The 19,366-nt window shown below is 45.9% G+C and overlaps 1 protein-coding gene across 2 annotated transcripts in view; it reads right to left on the reverse strand.

Annotated features, from left to right (window-relative positions):
• Positions 1-246: 246 nt before the first annotated feature.
• Spred2 (sprouty related EVH1 domain containing 2) overlaps positions 247-19,366 on the reverse strand; it is a 114,145-nt gene continuing 95,025 nt past the window's right edge. For both annotated transcript variants that reach the window (XM_020161680.2, XM_074049855.1), the window contains exons 5-6: positions 5,788-5,925; positions 247-3,550 (exon numbers count right to left, since the gene is read on the reverse strand). In XM_020161680.2, coding sequence (XP_020017269.1) covers positions 2,891-3,550; positions 5,788-5,925 — 798 coding nt within the window. In that variant the 3' untranslated portion in view covers positions 247-2,890. The remainder of the gene's footprint in view (positions 3,551-5,787; positions 5,926-19,366) is intronic.

Here is a 19,366-nt window from a genome sequence, read left to right on the forward strand (position 1 = left end):
TGAGGAGCACTTGGGAGGGCAGGCCAAGGATGAAGGGGTGTTCCCCTGGCTGGGCTGTGTGTGAGATCTCAGCCCAAGGACCTCCCCTTGGGAATATGACATAACTACAGGCAGGAAGGGCCTCACAAAAACAGACTGGTGTCCACACATCCTTCTGAGAAGGAAACCCCGTCCCATCCTGTGTGCAAGATACCGAGGCTCTACCACTACCCATTTCCAGCTGGACAAATACCTCAAAGTCAGTGATCTGATAGGATGTTTTTATATTTACATGGTACATTTTAACGCAACGGCTACATTGGTCAAACATATTAGAAACCATAAAAAAAAGTTAAGAACTAAAATATACATCATACACTTGTATATATATTTTTACACAGGTAAAAAGGCTTATTATAAAAAAATCAATACAACAGGGTTTTTAGTATACAGGTAAAGGATGAATTATGCTTCAGGCACTTTAATTTGTTAATGAGAGCAAATAGCTTGGGGTGTGTGTGGGGGTGTGTCCAGGAAGCTTCTAAACAGAGAATCTTTTGGTTAATGTTTTGTTACCACAGATACAAAAATAAAATCTGAATAATTTCTCTCAAATGATTGACGTCAGTATGGCAAAGCTGACTGGGAAAATACTACACACTGTTCAGCTGCAGTGTGGCGATTAAAGAGATGTATTTACACAATGTCCCCATGGCTGTCATTGTGCCCTTAACCGCTGCCTTCATAGATCAAAAAGGATATGCAGAGAAAGATTTGCTAGCATAACTCTTAAAAGGGTTGGAAACTCTTGGGCAAGGGTAAAGGAAGACCAACAAGAAATGACTAAATAGAGGTGACAAACACAAGGTGGCTGGTATGGGTGTGTTCTCCTTGAAATAAATAGGGGACATGAACTGAGGTCTGACAAAACATATATTAGTGTTGTGCTTTGCAGAGGTGACCTTAGAGAAAGGCCCTGAGGCGATCCCTCAGGCTGGGGCAGGTGGTCTCTCACAGCTTGGAGGCTGGCTGAGGGTATTTTAGATGTGCTCCTGGCAGGGAAGGGCTTCTCCTTCCTTCCATCCAACTGGAGGGACAGCTCTCTGCTCCTTTTCCATACTGGAGAGCCCCAGTCAGTCCAACAAACAAAAAACGTCTACCAACTAACTCATAAGCAACTGGGTATTTACACTGATGATCTGTCTAAAGAAATGTGACAGGCTCTCAGCCGAGCTGAAAACATTCCCACGAAGGTAAGCATGGCTAGCATTTTCCCAGGACAATGGGCAGGCTAGAAAAAAGTCCCTTTCCTTGAAGACTGAAATCCTGTGTGCAATAAAGAAGGGAAGGGGAGGGGAGGAGAGGGGGACTAGACTATGCCTTTGGCTGGCAATTACCATGGAAAGATGGTGGTGGGAAGAACAGCCAACGGCGACAAGCCTGTCCCCCTGTGTTCTCCACAAGGTTGATTGTACTATGCTAGGTCCAGGTAACCACTCTACTTTTCTTTTTTCTTCAGTAAGAAGATTTGGCTATTTCTTGTAATATATTAGAAAAATACTCTTTCCCAGCTAATTAGAAGCCTCCTACATGGCAGGTGACAGTAGAATCGGTCTGTGACCAAACCATCTGTGCACCCAATGTGGCAAGTCTGGGAGTGGAGTTGCAGGAGAAAGACACTTAGGCATCGGAAGTTTTTTACATATGGCCTTGTTTTTTCCCAAGTACAAATGAAGAATGTGGTGATGTGAAATTGAGTCCACCATGAAAACAAAAATGTAAACCACACACAAAACGTAACCCACCACTCTCAATGAAATGTCTGACGTTTAAAATTCCCCCTGGATAATAAAAAAGTCACTGGGGGGAGAGAGGGGAAGCTCCAATAGGTTTATTCACTAGAAGCTCGGTGTTTCTCAGTTGGAACTTGCTCATAGAACATTGGTTTGTATTTGAATAGAATATTTGGTTTGCAAAACAATGAGCAAAATTTCTTACTTCATTAATGTGTTATCTTAATATTGCTAAGTGTTTAGAAGTGGTGGCAACACAACTGTAAAAAATTCTATTTTAGGGAAAACTGGGGAGGCTTGTAGAAACCTGGAATCCCCTTTCTAGCCCTGGACCAAGAGGATGCAATGCAGTTTAAGGACTTTTTCCTGATTCTCACAAGTTTATCTGAAGTTAAGGCTCAATTCTCAGTCATTTTACAGGTGAATATTCTGCATCAGTTAGTAAATTCAACAGATTTGGTGGGGGAGAAAATGAGGATGAGTGAAAAGTGCAGCTCACATGGGAAATTTGGCTTTGGAAAAGATAAAGCAAGACTTTTGTGGTACAAAATTGTTAACTAGCTCACCTCCTACACGTGATAGCCGCCTGCAGGTGACAATACTACGTGTGATAGGGTTTCATCATTCTGACATCACATTTCCCCAGGGACCTACTGCTTGCTAGCAACAGGCACGGTACACCCAGGAGTCTTCGATGTTCTTGCAAAAGTCAACTGGAAACCCCACCCAAACCCAGTAGCTTCCACCGCAGACTCCTTGGAACTGGAAGAGGCAGGGAGGAGCGACAGAACATCGAGGCATGGCTAAGACAGTTAGCTCGACTACGGTAGGTAACACAACACGAGTCCATGCGGAAGGTTCCTTTCCTCAAAACACTGTGCGAGCGAGTGGATGGGTGTGTGGCTGACGTAGTGGGCGCTGGGGAGTGAAGAGTCCACCAGGCAGGCAGGTTCCCCAGGCTGGAATGGCGCCTCAAGGGACCAGGGGAGCCAGGAGACCTCTTGCTCTCCTCTGCCCCTTGGAGTGGAAGGGAACAGGGGAGCAGATGAGAGTGTGTAAGATAACAAGTTCCCTCGTGGCTGTGGGTGAGGGACAGGGAAGAAGGAAGGGAAACTGAGTCACGCAGCCGCTTTGTGCTTCCCGCCACAGCACCTGCACATTACTCCGCAGTGGTAGCAGGCCCGAAGGGGCAGGTAACAGCACATACAGGGGGCCAAGAAAGACAAGGCCAGAAGAGCCATCCACCGGAGGCAAAACTTCTCGTCGCTGGTATCGCACGAGCAGGGGTCTGTGTAGTCCCCCTCGGGGTCCGACATACAGTGGTAGAGCATGCTGTGCGCGCACCACATGCAGCTCACTCGGCGGATGCAAGTTCTCACGGAGTCGGGCGCGTCCTGGCAGTGGCCCCTCCGGTTCTCCTCGTGGTTGAACATGTCCCTGCAGTACACGCACCGCGAGCGCTCGCCGTCCTCCTTCCTCCGCCGCGACTTGCCCCGGGGCGGCTGCGTCTTGATCACGCTGCGGCCCTTGGGGTCCTCACCGAGGCCGAAGTCTGAGGAGTCCACATAGGGGTAGTTGTAGTCGTGCTTGGGGACCTCGCCCTTGGCGAAGCGCACGTAGGAGTCCGCGTCCTCCGAGGTGTCCAGGTACTTGCTCCTGACCGGTGCGTGCCGGTAGTCCTCGTAGCCGGTCATCCAGATCTTCTCCCGGGGGTTGATGCGCACGATCTCCTCGTCGTCGTCCGGGAAGCTCACCTGGGGGTAGGGCCTTGGCATCCGCTGCCCCGGGAAGAACCAGAGATGGTTTTACACCAGTGGCCAAACTCACAAAAATCTCCCTCCACAACCTCTCAAGTGTGCCTTTTACCTTCACTGAGGCATTTCTTGGGGAAACTGACCCTCACCCGCCCCCTTACTGGACTACTTGGTCAAAAATGGATTTTGAATTGGGAGTCTCAAGCCATTGCCGGATCAGCAAATCCGTTTAATGGGTTGAGTGGAGCCTTGTCTCTCTTTTTGTGGAAATTTTACTACATATGCGGGAAAGTGAGCACATGCGAGGGTATATGACAAAATTTGAAAGCCTAACACTCTTTTATCAAAAGGCAGAACCTGCCTGCCCCCACCCCAGGGTGCCCTGTGCAAGGTCCTGGGTTTGCTTCCTAGAACCAAAAAACCAAAACCAAAACCAAAACCAATAGGGATGTAGCTCAGTGGGAGAGCCCTGGGTTCAAATCCCCAGTACCAAAAAAGAAAAATCAACCACACACACATATTGGAGTGCACTGCATGTTATAAAGGTTACATTCTGCTTCATGAAGCTTCTCATTATCCATGTGTGTACAAGTGCACAATGGGTCAAAACAGATGCAGTCCACGGTCACAAGAGCAGTTGGGGACATACTAGAAAGTGTCGTTTAGGGCTAGACCCAGAGCTGCACTGGCTAACCTTCAAGTCCAAGATGCACTGTCCCTCAGCGTAAGAGATTTCTCTGTTGTTAGTCCTGCTACAGTGCCTCAACCAGAATGGCAGGTGCTGAGGAAATATTTATTGAATGTATGCCCTGGGTATCTCAGCTGAGAGATGAATGAGATCCATTCTCTGCCACTCACATTCTCTGAAGGCACAGAAGTGCCTCAGGCAAGAAGCACGGCTCTGGGGTGATCCACTATAGTCAATGTGGAATACGACATTTACTAGCAGGACTCAGTTTCCCTGACTATCAAACTGTATAGAGTGCTGTGAGCTGAAAAGAAATAACCTGTGCAGGGGTGAGCTAGCACCTGAGAAAGGATGCTGGACACCTGCTACTGCGGTTACTGTTACAGTAACCACGGTATCCCACGGAAAGAGGTCTGCTCATTACTTCCCACCAGATCATGAGATCCTCAGCCCAGGAGCCATGGCTCACTCATTCTCCACATCACAGTTTCACAGCCTTTGAGAAGTCACAATCTGGAAGGATTTAAAACAAATCTTGGCCTTTCCAAATTTTTTGTTTTCCAAAGTAAGGAAAGCCAAAACGTCAATTTCCAGCTACTGCTACCATGATGTGATTTTTAAAAAGACCAAAAAAAAAAGAGGCACACAATAAAATTATCTTTAAAAAAGAAAAGTTAAAACAGCTGGGTGCTGGTGGTTCATACCTGTAATCCTAGCTACTTGGGAGGCTGAGACCAGGAAGATTGTGGTTCCAGGCCAGCCCAGGCAAGAGACCATATCTTCAAAATAACCAGAGCAAAAATGGACTACAGGTATGGGGTATGGCTCAAGTAGTACAGTGCCTGCCTAGCAAGCGCAAAGGCCCGGGTTCAAACTCCAAGTGTCAAACAAATGTAGCTTTATGTTAAAAACAAAAACAAGACAAAAAAACCCCAAACTTCCTGCCCAGTTCTCATTTCAAAGCAGCCTGGGAGCCACGTCACCCACACAGGCACCAGTCCAGGCCCCACGATTTGAGAACTTGTTCTATAAAGCAGCCACTCAGTATAGATCTGCTGATTACTCAATTCCAGACTGCAGCCACCTCTCCTGAACAAGACTGGGCCTGCAGCCTGCTGTGCCAGGGGGCTTGAGCCAAGCGTGCAGCATTCTTTTACCCAGTCCAGGCCTTGTGTTCTCATATCATGCCAGCAGGCTCTTCAGACAGAGGAATAGAGAGGGCAGAGGCAGCCTAGCACCTGTGTGAGGACAGGCATGGATTTGAATCTCATTCCCCACGTACTCCATAGTTCTTCCACATACTCAGCTATAAACCTGGGCTGCCCATGACCTGCCTCCTGGGATAATTTGTGAAGGTTAAACCAGACAAAAGATATAAAGGGTGTGGTGAGGTATTTGGCACATTTAAACACTGAGTAAGGCCGAGCTACGTTCAGCACCTCCACTGTGCAGTGGGGTACAAAGTAGGAGAGCAGAAGGGGCTTGGTCTGGGCATCTCGCTGAGTGGGGGAAGGAGCCATTCCAGAACCCACACTGATGGATGGTCCCCTTGGGGGAAGAGAAAGTCGCTTACCTGGTCGAGGTGATAATGGTCCATGGGGTATGGGTCCAGGGTATAAATCCTCCTGTGCTCACAAGATGTGGGAGAGGAGATTGTCCGAGTAGGTTGTTCCCTCTTCTGAGAGGAATTAGAAGAACTGTCTGTAGCTGTCTGTTTAGAGGGAAGTAACCAAGAATTAATTAAAAAACACACTGAACCCTAATGTGCACTATTCAAATATAGTCTACTTCTCAGTTGTGGCGTTTTGCTGGACTTTACAATCTTGAGCTTAAAGGTCTAGGTTGTCCAAACAGGACATGGCTTTCAGTGGGTGGAAAACCCAGTCAACAGGCTCTGGAAAGGTAAGCTGGTTTTCTCAATGTAGGATCAGGGCTGGGGTTTAGGAGAAGGTCTCAATATATCTGCTCCCATGGGTGGCTCTAGTGTGATCTACCATGAGTACCCTAGTTGTGACCCTAGCTGTGAGGCACTATGGCAAGCAGAGGAGATGCTCCTAAGTGAAAATAATACCCAAGTATTTACATGTGGGGCAATCCCAGCCTGGGAAAGTCTTTCCAGGAAGAACTTTTGTAATCTCTGGGGCTGAAGGCAAATCTTTGAGGTCACTTTAACCTAGAAGTGAGGTAGATGATTGCAAAGATTGAGGGCCAGCTCTGTGGTGGGTGAGTGCAGAGCTGGTTTTCCTGGTAGAAGTGATGAGTTCCAATCAGAGCCTCCATAACCAAATCAATGGAGGTGATCAGGTATCAGTGTGGCCTGGAGCTGTAGGCACAGCACACACAACCCTGCAGACATAGGGGATCTCACTGCCTCTCGACATTCCACCTAAGTGCTTCCTGCTCCTCTGAAACTCCATGAAGCAGGTGACCCAGGTAAGTGGTCATCCCACAACCTTCAGGGCCTAGGAGTCCCCCACCCATAAAGATACTTGTTAGGTACAGCTGATAGCCACCCTTAGATCAGAGTACCTCAGAGCCACCCTGCCTTCTGCTTCCTTGAAGTGAATACCATCCCACCCCTGCCAAAGACTCAGATGAAAAGAAAGATCTGTCTTGATATTTTGGTGCACTGTTTCTGTCACATCTATAGGAACTCCTTGTTGGCTGTTGCTTCTTTTTCCTTTTGTCTCATTTGTTTTTCACAAATCCTTTTGGGGACAAGGCTAGGTTAAAACACATGACATTTAAAAGTTCTTCTTATCATCTTCCCTCTTTGCAAAGTAGTACACACTCAGAGAAATAGCACTGTAAGAATTCAGGAAAATATTGCTACTATATGACATAACTACTGTTAATTTTTTAAGACCTGGTTAGACATCCCTTCTGGATTTTTTTCTACTTGGCTCACTTGATATGGGGCTGATGCCTGTTTCTGATCCCCCAATCAACAGTGACTAATTCCCATTTGGATACACAGTAGTCCTCTCTGATGTAATACAGAAATTTGGTAAGAGACGTCAGAAAAGCTGCTGTCCATCTCTGAAACCAAGGCCTGAGGGTCCCAAGCCTGGAATTTGGGTAAAGGTACAGGGGAAGAACCTAAGGATGAGGTGAGGCAGCCACCTCTTCCCCAATACCATTTGAGCTGGATTCAGCTAAGCCTGACTCCTGACCCACTCCACAACGTCTCGATGATGTGAACCAGAATGTGCCTGGTTTGTTACTTAGGTGTTCATTCTCTTGCTTTTGATTCCTTCCCTTTGGTGTAGTTCCACCTGCATCACATTCCTGGCCTCTCTCTTTCTTCATCTTCTTTTCATGGAGGTGGAGTAGAACTGGGCAGAGTCTGCCTCTCCTTCCACTGCCTTTTGGGAGCCACCTGAGCAGCAAATACCATATGCTGGATGCCATCCTTGTGTCTGTGGGGTCCACCTGGAGGTTGGGGGGGTGCCTGCATGCTTGGTAGGCAGGTCTGTCTAATCCTGAGGTCCAGTACTGAGAGGTCTACTTCCTGCAGATATAAACCACGACTGACCTCCCATCTAGTGGACCCAGAGAGGGTCTCCCATCTTCCCCTCTTCCCTCAGGTTCAGAGCTCAGATAGGAAAGAGCTGTTACGTGCCTTTCCAGTTCCAGTCACTGAAAGAAACCAAACTAATCCCTAAGACCTTTCACTCTTTTCTACACTCTGTTGCTCACTACCTTTCCTCAGGTTCCACCACACAGGTGGTGGCAAGGCAGATAAACAAAGCCTGGTATTTCTAGATTATTACCTTGCTGCCTCTCAGGTGAGTCTACCTCCAATTCCTACCCCACAGGTGTTTTGTTGAGATTAATACAAGTACAGATTCTCCAAGTAAGAAGGTATGCCTTGCTTTCTACGAATCCAGGAGACAAGGGGATGATTCTCACAATACAAAGGTTTCTGAAAATCTCAACAAATACCCATCAGTTAAATTTTTATTCAGCATCCATATTGCAGTCATCTGTTATGCTAGATGTCACATGTGTATTAAACATTATAACATGCTCCTAGCAGTTAGTTCTAAAAATTCAGTTAACACATCACGGTCACCTCTGCATTAGTCATCTATTCACCCCAATCCACCAGTTTCTGCGACTCCTGCTCGGGTTAACAATGTGTAGGAAGTCATTCTGAGAAATGGGGCACACCCACTTTTCCCAGTATCCGCTAGCCAGCCAGAAACACCACCTCCCTATACACCCATCCCAGCACTGCAGCCCCACACCATGAAGTGCAAAGCTCCCCAAATGTTTGCCTATGAAGTGTCACCGAGAAAGGTCTAATCTACTCTAACGATGGCTTTGTATCAAGGAGCAAGAGGGCTGTACCCTCCTTATGCTCCTATGGCCACAACGGAGGCTGTGGCCCAGCCAATGCCCAGCTGCTCCAGATCTGTTGGAAGCAGAGGCTTATTTGAGATCCACACCATCAGACACATCTTGCAAAGTGGTAAGGTGACCTATAAACAAAGGAATGTACTATCAGGGAGTCTCCTTGCATGTGCATGTACCTGGTCTCCCTCCACAGAGCCATGGAAAAGCACCCTGCATGGTGTGCTATGCATGTGCACACATAAGCAGGTGTGGTTCTTAAACATCCTGTATTTGTATGTACAAACAAATGACACCAATCCAGCAAAACCTGGCAATCACACCCCCTCTGGCTGTTTCATCCCATCTTGTTCTTGGGTGGATGTCTCTGAACTGCTGAGGCTTCGATCTCAAGAACACAGCGGAAGCTCTCTGGGAGTACTCTGGACTTGGGATTGCAGGCTCCTAAGAGCGGCAGCATCCGCAAGAAGCCTCCCAGCACCCAGACAGACCAATGCCAGAGCTGCTTTCTGGGCAGCAGACTCCCAAGAGTTCCATGATGCAGTGAGCACAGCTTTCGCCACCTTCAAATATAACCTCCATAAATAAATAAAATAAATAAATAAATCATCAGTCTTGCCTCTGGGTTTCACTCTGATGCACTGTCAGTGTCCACTTATTAAAAGGATGTCCAATTAAGAAGTTTGCAGCCTAACCTAAGGCACTAAGGAACAAAAACTCTGTAGAGTATTACAATGCCAAAAATAGTAAGGTCTCAGCTCTGGCAGACTAGATGCAAATCATTCTCTGCTAATTATAAAGTGTGTGACCTTGGTCAAGTTCAACTTTAATTCCAGTTTTCACATCTGTACAATGACACTGAAGTCTTCAAGGTTAATGCAAAAGTGAAAAGAGATTTCAAATGCCCGTTTTCTATGGGAGAGTTACTGATTCACTATGTGATTTGGTGCCTGGTCACTCTGCTCAGCTAGCTCCCTTATAAAACCTCAACTATTTTATTGACATTTATGCTTTTTTTTTTTTTTCATCTCAGTGCAGCTTTTGGCGAGGCTTCCAGCAAAAGTGCCCTGTTTGTATCGAACTTGACCTTCATGGAACAACTTCTAATGACTCTCTATTAGATTTGATGTTTCCAGTTAACTGTAGTGACTATAAAGTACATGTGTTTCCTTCTGTCTTTATATCAAGTACACTGACCATATTCACTCTCCTTTACCCTTTCCATTCATACTCCCCCTCCCACTAGTACATTTCTGACCCTTCATTTTTCAGAGTTTATATTCATTGTCTAAAGGGATCTCACTGTGGTATTTCACATATGAATCAGAATAGTGCTTTAATCAGACTATCCCTATTACTCTCCCTTACCCTAACCCCTGTACCCCAATTATTCAACAGCTTTCAGTGTGTTTCGACATTATTCATTCTTTGTCCTTTTCCTCCTCTTCCTCCTTCTGGTCTTGACTGCTAAGGGCTTCCATCAGGAGACATTGGACAGGGATGGCAGATAAAGGACAATGATGGAAGGTGTAGATTTAACTAAGATAAATTATAAGTGCATTTATAAATGTCACAAGTACCCCCAAGTATAACAATAATATGATTAAAAAAAAAAAAGACACTGGATGTCACGCATGACTTTACCTGCTGAGATGATAATTTTACTAATCAGTTAGTAAACTGTAAATCATTAGTAATCAGTTAGCTTTTTCCACATAAGCCATCATCCCTGGGATAGACTTTATAGTCTTTGCATTAAGTTTATCTTACTAATATTTTATGTCATTTGTTAATATCTATCTATCTATCTATCTATCTCATACATACATACATTTATTTTGAGACAGGATCTCACTATACAGCCCAGGCTGGCCTTGATTTGCCTGCCTCAACTCTCCAGTTGAGCTCTGGGCACTTGGTGTGTGCCACCACATCTGGATGATTTAATAATAGTTTATGTAGAAACTTTGCATCTAGACTTGTAAGTAAAATTTCAATTTTATTCACTTCTTTTCTTTCTTCCTTTCTTTTTTTCAGTACTGGGGTTTGAACTCAGGGCCTACACCTTGAGCCACTCTACCAGCCTCCCCCTCTCCTTTTTTGAGATAGGGCCTCCAAACTATTTGCCTGGGCTGGCTTCAAACCTCAGTCCTCCTGATCTCTGCCTCCCAAGTAGCGAGGATTACGGTGTGAGCCACCAGCACCAGGCTAGTCATTCCCTTTTTTAAAGGGTAACTTTCAACTACATTTTTTGTTTTTTCTATGATTACTGCAAAACCTCACATATTTTGAACAATAAATAAACTTGTGCAACCTGGTTTCTAACATCTCCACGTGAGTGGTTAGTGAGCCTAGACAAGACTTTGAGAGGGAAGAACACAGAAAGAACAGAGAATGAACAAAGAGAAGGGAGTTAGAGGGTACATGTGTGACAGTGGGCACTGCTACCTTTAAAAAACAGAAAATTGAGACAGGACGAGATGGACCAAATCTACTCTGGTAAGTAAAAAATAAATAAATAATAGTAGTAGTAGTAGTAGTAATAATAATAATAATCCATCCTTTTTTTGTGGGTTTTAGGGATTGTGCTGGGCACTTTGTGGGATGTGGACTCATACACAGAAGGTAACTATGTCACTGGGACAATGCTTTGTGGCAGAGGCAAGGGTAAAGGCAAGACCAGGATGCTGGTCTCATGTCTTGGAGCACAGGCCGTGGAGCAGCAGGGGCAATTGCAATGCCAGCAGCATTCTATCTGGGTGGACAACGCAGACCAAGGTCCAGAGGAAGAAAAATGAACACCTGATAAACTTCTTCAAAAACAGCAAGCTTCCAGAGGCTGGATTCTGCAGACCTATGCTGGGGCCGTGGCTTAAGTGGTGGATAGACGGCCTTCCCAGCAAGTTCTAGGATCTGAGTTCTAACCCAAGTACTTCTTCCCACAACCAGTTATTTCCTTACCTCTCCAGAGATTAATGAGAAGAAAAGCAGAGCTCTAATGTGAAGATATCTTGCCAAGAAACCTGAATCTAAAGTGCAAAGGACACACTGGGCTGAGGCCACCTGGACTCATGAAGTGGGCACTGCCTCAGAATGGCAATGCTGCTGGTTTGGTTGGGAGTTGGTCTGAACCAAAGAATCAAGAGGCCAGACCTATTGCTTAGTCAACCAGTCACTCTGGGACAGAATCCTGGCTGCTGACCACAGCCTTTTTGGGGTACTCAGGATGAGTCAGGACTCTACAATGCAAACTGACCTGAGTGTCCAGAACTGTCTCCCTTCAATGCCTCTGGATTTTCCCTCTAAATCTTGATTTTTTTTTCCCCCAAAAGGGGGTTGGGGTAGAGAGCAAGGCAGCTGCAGCAGGCAGACCTAGTTGTATGCCTGGGGCTGCCTTCTCAGGGCCACCCAGCTACAGCTTTTTCAGTACAGTGGCTGGCAACTGGCAGTTTCCTTCTTTTGATGGGACAATCCCCACTTCCGGAGAATGAACAAAGAAGCACAGCCATTTCATCTCCCTGCGTCCCAGAAACACAGAGCTGATTGAAGAATTCGAAAGTCCTCTCCAAGTGGCCCATTTTACGGTACTGCGGTTTGAACTCATGGTCTTGTGCTTGTTGGGGAAGCACTCTACCTTACTATGTATTTTTTGCAGTGCTGGGTATTGAACCCAGGACCTCCTATAAGCTGAATAAGTGCTCTACCACTGAACTACACCCCTAGCCCTTTTTGTTTGTTTGTTTTATTTTTTGTTTTGTTTTGAGACAGGGCCTTGGTATGTAGTGCAGATGGGCCTGATCCTTCTGCCTCTGCTTCCTGAGCACTGGGATTACAGGCATGATTCACTATGCTCCACTCCCAGTGGCCATTTCAGAATGTCAGAGGTGTACATGTTTGACTGAGTAAGGCAAAGACAATAAAAAGTTTAGAAGTTGCTTAAGGAATTAGACCATATCACTCAGTGCTGCTAAGCAAAACTAGCACTTCACAGAGGGAAGTGGAAGCCCTCAGTTTCCTTCTGTGTAAATGGTGAAGATTTTGACAGTCTCCTACAACTTTATGTGTAACCCTTCTCCTTCCTAAGATCAGCACAGGTCAGAAGCGTCTGACTAAGTCTGCTGCTTAGGTGGTTCAAGAGTGACAGGAGTAATTCAGCTTAAGTAGAATTTCCACCCTGTCTGTAGATGCTGCTGTTTTCACTTTTTTGGGGGCAGTACTGGGATTTGAACTCATGCTTGCTAGGCAGGCACTCTACTGCTTGAACTATTTCTCCAGCCTGATATTTTGATTTTTTTAAAGGTGGCTAACTAGAAGTTATAACCTCATTCACATTATTTTTGCTGCATCAAAATAGAGCTCAATAGCTAATTCAACCAAAGCAGTATTCGTCCTGTTTCGAAGGTCTCTCATTTTATGAAACCACAGACACACTGATCCCTAATTCCCTCATTCTCAAGCTGGGAGTGCACCAGTGACCTAGACAAGCCGGAAGCCTGCAGAATCCATGGGGACTCACAGACCCCTCCCCCCCAATCCTCTCTCCCTTGGCAAACAGAAAGATGCCGGTTATTTTGTCAACAGGTCTTTGGGAACAGGTAGCTCCAGGTCACCTGCCCTCAGGCCTCTATTGGTTCCAGGTGTCCTCTTTCAAAGAGGCAAGCCAGCAGGAAACAGGTCAGACGCATAGCCTTGTATGATTCCACCAGCAGGCAGTTTGGGCCTAAGAGGCAGCTGCTGGGGAAAAGGTATGACTCTGGCCTGACTCTGGGACACTATGCTCTCTAGGATCTGGAAGACTCTTCCATTGTGAAAAATCACAGAAACAAAGCAATTTTTAATATAAGTCTTATGCCTGGGGCGGGGGGGTGTACATCAGTGGTATAGCACTTGCCTACCTGGTGTGAAGCTCTGGCTTCAATTCCTTGCGCTGCAAAGAAAACCAAACAAAAGACCCAGCTTTACATTTCTAAATTCTGAATTCAGATGCCACGTTGATATGGAAGGAAAGGACTTTGATAAACCCACAGTTCAGCTTCACTGGAAGGGCTGAGGGTTTGGGAGCAGGGAGGCTGGGTTTCAGGTAGTGCTGAATAGGTACTACTTGCTATGAATGAGTAAAACAGAAAAACAGCGTTCTACAACCCACAGTTTCAAAAAGAGGTGATCACATGTGTGTAAATAAAGACACGCACGGGTGTGAGGGCTAGCAAAATGCCTTCAGGCTTCCTGAAATGGAGAGCATTTCAAAGCTTTTGTTTGGATTCCTTAGACATTTAATTGCTTTAATTTAGCCACTGTAGGTATTACACACTGAACTAAAAGATCCTCTTCTTACTATGTAATGTGAGCTTGATAATTACTGTCAATTAGAACATAAAGGGGCCCTCATCGTCTTCTGAGAACTTCGCACCCCTCTTGTGCTGGGTCTCAGCCAGCAGTAGGTTGGGGGTGTGCTGCTGTCTGATGTGAACCACAAGATGGAGGGCTGCCCCGCCCAAAACAGTGTTGCTTTTCGAAATGCTGGAGATCAAACCCAGAGCCTAGTACATGATAAACAAACACTCTAAAATACCCCTACCCCTCCTCTTCTTTAGACAGGTTCTTACCATGTAGTGCAGGCTGGCCTCAAACTTAGTGATCCTCCCACCTCTCCTGAGGGTGGGGATTACTAACAGCCATGAGTCACTATGCTTGGCCCATTTTTGCTGATCTTTATTTTCTCATTTACTTACTGCTCCCCCTCCCCACTCTTGCCCCAATTCCTTAGTTTCAAAGGTAAAGACAGAGTTGGGAATGGTGGCACACACCTGTAATGCCAGCACTTGGAAGGCGGAAGCAAGAGGATTGAGAATTTAAGGCCAGTTTGGGCCATGTAGTGAGATACTGTTTCAAAAATGAGACTGGCCCTTCAAGCAGGCACTTCTTTATTAGAGGGATCTGGTACATTGAGTATGTAAAATTTTCTGAAATTTTTGAGTAAGCACTTCCCTCAAATTTCTCTGAGAGAGCCAGACGTCAGTGGCTCATGCTTATAATCCTAGTTACGTGAAAGGCAGAGATCAGGGGGATCAGGATTCAAAACCAACCCTGGGCAAATAGCTCAAGAGACCCCATCTTGGAAAAAAAAAACCAATACAAAATAGGGCTTTTGTGGAGTGGCTCAAGTAGTAGACCACCTGCCTAGCAAGAGTGAGGCCCTGAGTTCAAATCTAAGCACCACCAAAAAATAAAGAAAAGAAAACAGAGAGGGGTAGCAAGCAGGACTCAGACTTCACATTCTGGAACTAAACACAGGCCACATTCTCTCTCTGAGCCTTGCTGACTTTATCTGCAAAGATGTACCGAAATTAGTCACATATGACAGGGAATGCAAAGTACCAGGGACAGGGATGGCTTCACACCTTAGTCCCTTTCTTCTCCTCTTCTGGGGCTGGAAAAGAGACTCAGAAGAAATCCATTTCTCTGAAAAGGTTTGGAGTTCAAGGGCCTGGTGGTGAAGGCAGGACCAAGATGAAAATCCAGGTCTCTCCCCTGACTCCAAACTCCACAAACCTCAAATCACACCGATTTCGCCCTTTGTACAAATTCCCCTTCTTAGAAAAACAGAAAAGGAACCCCAATCATCCCACAACCTTTTATGCACCAATGTTTCCTAGGGATGGCGTAATTTTGTCCTCTTCCTCTATAATAATGATCACAAATTTCAACAAGTTCACTGTTCCCACAAAGGGCTGTGGGTGTGCCTCAAGCAACAGAGTGCCTGCCTAGCAAGTGGCAAAACTCTAAGTTCAAACCCTAGCACCACCAAAAAGAAAAAAAAAAGAATGAAAGTGAGCACATAGCACAAACACTCAAAAGCTCACATAGGATAAAGCAAGGTGCTTTTCAATGCTTTGGTTTTAACCATGTGCCTCAGACAACACCTGGGGTAGTTGGGAGGGACAACTGCATAACAGTCAGAAAGTCACAGAATGCTCGAAATAAACAGGATGTCAGGGGTTCAAGCATAGGGCATGAGGAAGCACCAAGTTTTCTAGTCTGGGCAAAACGTGGCCACAGGCTGACGCTGACGCAAAGGATGGCACTTTTCCTGTGTGAAGGGGGACTGCCTACAGGAAAAAAAGGGACGATGAAACTGTATGCAACCCAAATGGAGCCCTTCTCAGTTGGGTTCTGAGGGCATGAGGCTCCACACAGAATGAGGGTAGTGACTGCTCAAGCCTGAGAAGGACAGTGCACAGAAAAGAAGTGAAGTTGCTGTATGATTAGGGTGTGGTTGAGAAGGGCTTCCCAAAGGCAGAAAATACACCCTGCTGTTGGACACCCAGAAGGGGACAAAAGCCAAGCACCTTAAATATGGCAGACCTTCCTGCAGTCAAGCTTCAAATAACTGACCTCAAGAATACAAATTTCCTGCAGTAGGCCCTGAGTCCATCACAGGAACGGGCCACACGGAGTACTGGTCACGTGTTCATCTCCTCTCTCCACTTTGCATCTTGGGTACAAGCTGCAAAGTTGTTTAAAAAGCAGAATAGCTGAAGTATCATACCTGCCATTGTTCAATCAAGGAAGAGAAAACAGCAGTGGCGAAATGGAAAGGCTGGTGGATGTTGGTGGTTGCTCCTCCCCAACGAACCAGTTGTGTGACCTTACGTGAGTCACTCAACTGACTCGTGGCTGCTCCTACAATGGGTCTACAAAGTGGGGCATATCCTACTTCATTTGCCCGAAGAAGGAGGCTAGAGCAGATGAGCTCACAATCCTTTTCCGTTCTAAAACCTAACCCTAATCTGCAATTCTAAATCCCCAGCATGTCTACAGCCCTCCTTGCCTCTCAGCAAGCCAAAAGCTCCCACCTAGCTCCTGCCAGCTGTCACACTAGCTGTATAGTGAACTGTTTGTACCCATGGGTTCCACATCCATGGACTCAACAAACCACAGATTAAAACTATTTGGAAAAAGAGGGCTGGTGGAGTGGCTCAAGCGGTAGAGCACCTGCCTAGGAAGTGTGAGGCCCTGAATTAAAACCCCAGTACCGCCACCCCACCATCACCCCACTGCCACCAAAAAAAAAATTTGGAAATAGAAACTACTTCTGTATTGAGTATGTCCAGACATTTTTTCCTTGCTATTACTCCTTAAACAATACAATTTCACAACTATTTATAAAGCAGGTACACGGTGTTGGGCAGTATCAGGTGTCTAGGTTACGAGGCGGGCATGATTTACAGTGCACAGGAAGATGTGCAGACCACAGGCAGCGAACACTGTGGTATTTTATACAGGGCCTGGAGAACTAGAGAACTTCTGTAGTCATGGTGGCACTGCATCCAACAGTAGCCAGAAGAGGAAAAACACAAAAACAAAAACAAAAACAGCGACAGTCGCAGAGCAATCAGAGCCACAGAACACAGCCTCTGAGTCTTTCTAATCTCGGTAAACATCAGGATGGCTGTAACTTGTGTTCCTCTCCATCCCATCTTCTCCCTTGACCCTCCTTCTAAGAAAAGCCCCTTTTTCTCTTCCCTCTTTTCTTTAAAAAAAAAAAAAAATCAAAACAACACATCTAGCATTTAATAAGTCAAACAGCAACCACTTGTGCCACCACTCCCCATCTTAGCCTCTCATTCCCCAAAAAACACTTTGAGCTCTTGTGCCTCTTCCTTCTGGTATGTCTCCATTTTTAAAATACCATAGTTGTACTACTTTTGAGATGTAGATATTATTTAAGGACTTCTTATTATGGAAGATGAAGACTTGACCATACACTCAAGTATCTTCCCATAAAGCAAATATTTCCCTAATCCCCCAGCTCAAGAGCCGGGGTCCAGCCACTCAGCACAAGGAGGACAGCTGAGTTGGCGACAACATTTGACCACGAATTCTGGATTAGCCTGCTCCAGAAGTATGTGTGTACTGCAGCTGCATCCTCCCCAGAGCATTTAAAATTTATCCTTGTTCATCCATGAGCATGACAGCAACATTTTCAAATGATTTTAAGTTTCTCCAGCAGTAAATAAACCACCAAGTTTTAATGGACCCAATTTTCCAAAAGGAATTTGTACAACTTTTTAAAACATGGCCATCAAACCTGGGGCATCTCCAGTCTCTACAGCCCATTCTCTCCTTGCCGCTACAGTCCCAAACAACCTCTTTGTTGCCAGCTAAAGTGCTGGGAGCCCAAGTTTACATGAGAACTGACCTCAGTTGAACCCCTTTTCAGCTCTGTCCTCCTTAAGTTCCCCAGCCCTGAAGTGAAAAAAAAAAAAAAAAGTTGTTGGAGGCACCAACAAGAGTGTGTCAACTCTTAGCAATGCCCTAAACTCTCCTGTCACAGAATCTAGCCTCTTTGAGTTGTTTTATTTTCTTTGCATTATCCAGCTTAAACACTTGTACCAAATGGCTCAGACACTGGAATTCCCTCTGAGTCCACATTCAATGCTGGACTCAGCATTGAATGCCACCTTGTTGACAACTGGACTCATCATTGTAATGGAGGCCCCTCATGGAGTTGAGGGGGTCAGTGGCTGTGCTGCAAGGTAGAAAGTAGGCAAGAGGACAAGAAACCTGAGCAGGTACAAGCTTATTATAGTGAGTGCCAGGTCTAACCACAGACGGAGCAGAAAACACAGCTGAAAAATCAACATGAACCCGAGAAGCCCTCAAACATCATCCACTTTAAACTCCCTGAGGATAACACTAAAGCAAATGAGTAAAATATGAAAACCTGTAATGGGACCACTGTATCTGGGCCATCTCCATCTCCCCATTCACTGAACACCTACAGAGTGAAGGTTTGCCAGCTTGTAGCGACCTCGATGACAAATAAATAACCTGCTTATAAACTGTTAGCAGAACACTCATTCATTCAGCAAATAAAGTATGAAGGAGGAAAGGACAGGCTTTCCAAAGCAAGAGCGAAGTAAAGTGCCATGGGACTGTGAAGAGAAGTAACAGTTATAACTGGTGAGGCACAGATATCAGGAAACATGAAATAGACAGTCAGAGCGATTACTAGCCAGGAATTGCTGCTGGTGGCTCTGGCAGGAAAGACAAGGACAGGCACAGGCTGGGCCGGTGACACGGGGAGTAAGGCGGAGGAGGCCTGCAGAGGAAGCAGTGCAGGGAGGTGGTACCAAAGTACACAGAAGGGCATTTCCCGCATTGGGAACATGGCATCTCATTCCAAGAAGCAAGAAAGACAAGCAGGTTTGGGTAACTGTGACATCTGGGAAGGTGTGAGTAGAGAAACCTCATCATACTTTCTGCGCACCCAAGTTCATACAGCCACTCCACAGGCATGCTGGGTGTGGTGGTGGTGTGTGCCCCTTCCTCTAGGTTTATTCCCTGTATTAGTCTGTTTTCTGTGACTGAAACAAAATACCAGAGGCTGATAACTTTATAAAGAAATTCACTGAGTTCACAGTTCTGGAGGTTCAAGTTCACAGTGCTAGTATCAGCTTGGCAAATGAGGGCCCTGCTGCAGATGGCATTACCATGGTGGGAACATGTGTGGGAGACCACATGGCAAAAGAGGAAGACAGAGAGGCTGCGGAGGGACAAGCCAACAAGTCTCTCTTGAAAATGAAGCAGGGGGTACCATAGAACTAGGTTCATCTCTTCTGAGGACTGCCCTCAATGACCTAAACACCCCTCTACCTCTGGAAGATTCCAGTATCTCTTAACATTGCCACATTGGGGACCAAGCTTCCCACACCTGAGCCCTTGAGGGACTCACTCATGCATATCCAAACCACAGCATTCCTGTGGAGAACACTAGGGAATGCTTAAGCTCT

The sequence above is a fragment of the Castor canadensis genome, chromosome 12 (genome assembly GCF_047511655.1).
Source record: "Castor canadensis chromosome 12, mCasCan1.hap1v2, whole genome shotgun sequence".
In the NCBI taxonomy this organism is placed as follows: Eukaryota; Metazoa; Chordata; class Mammalia; order Rodentia; family Castoridae; genus Castor; species Castor canadensis.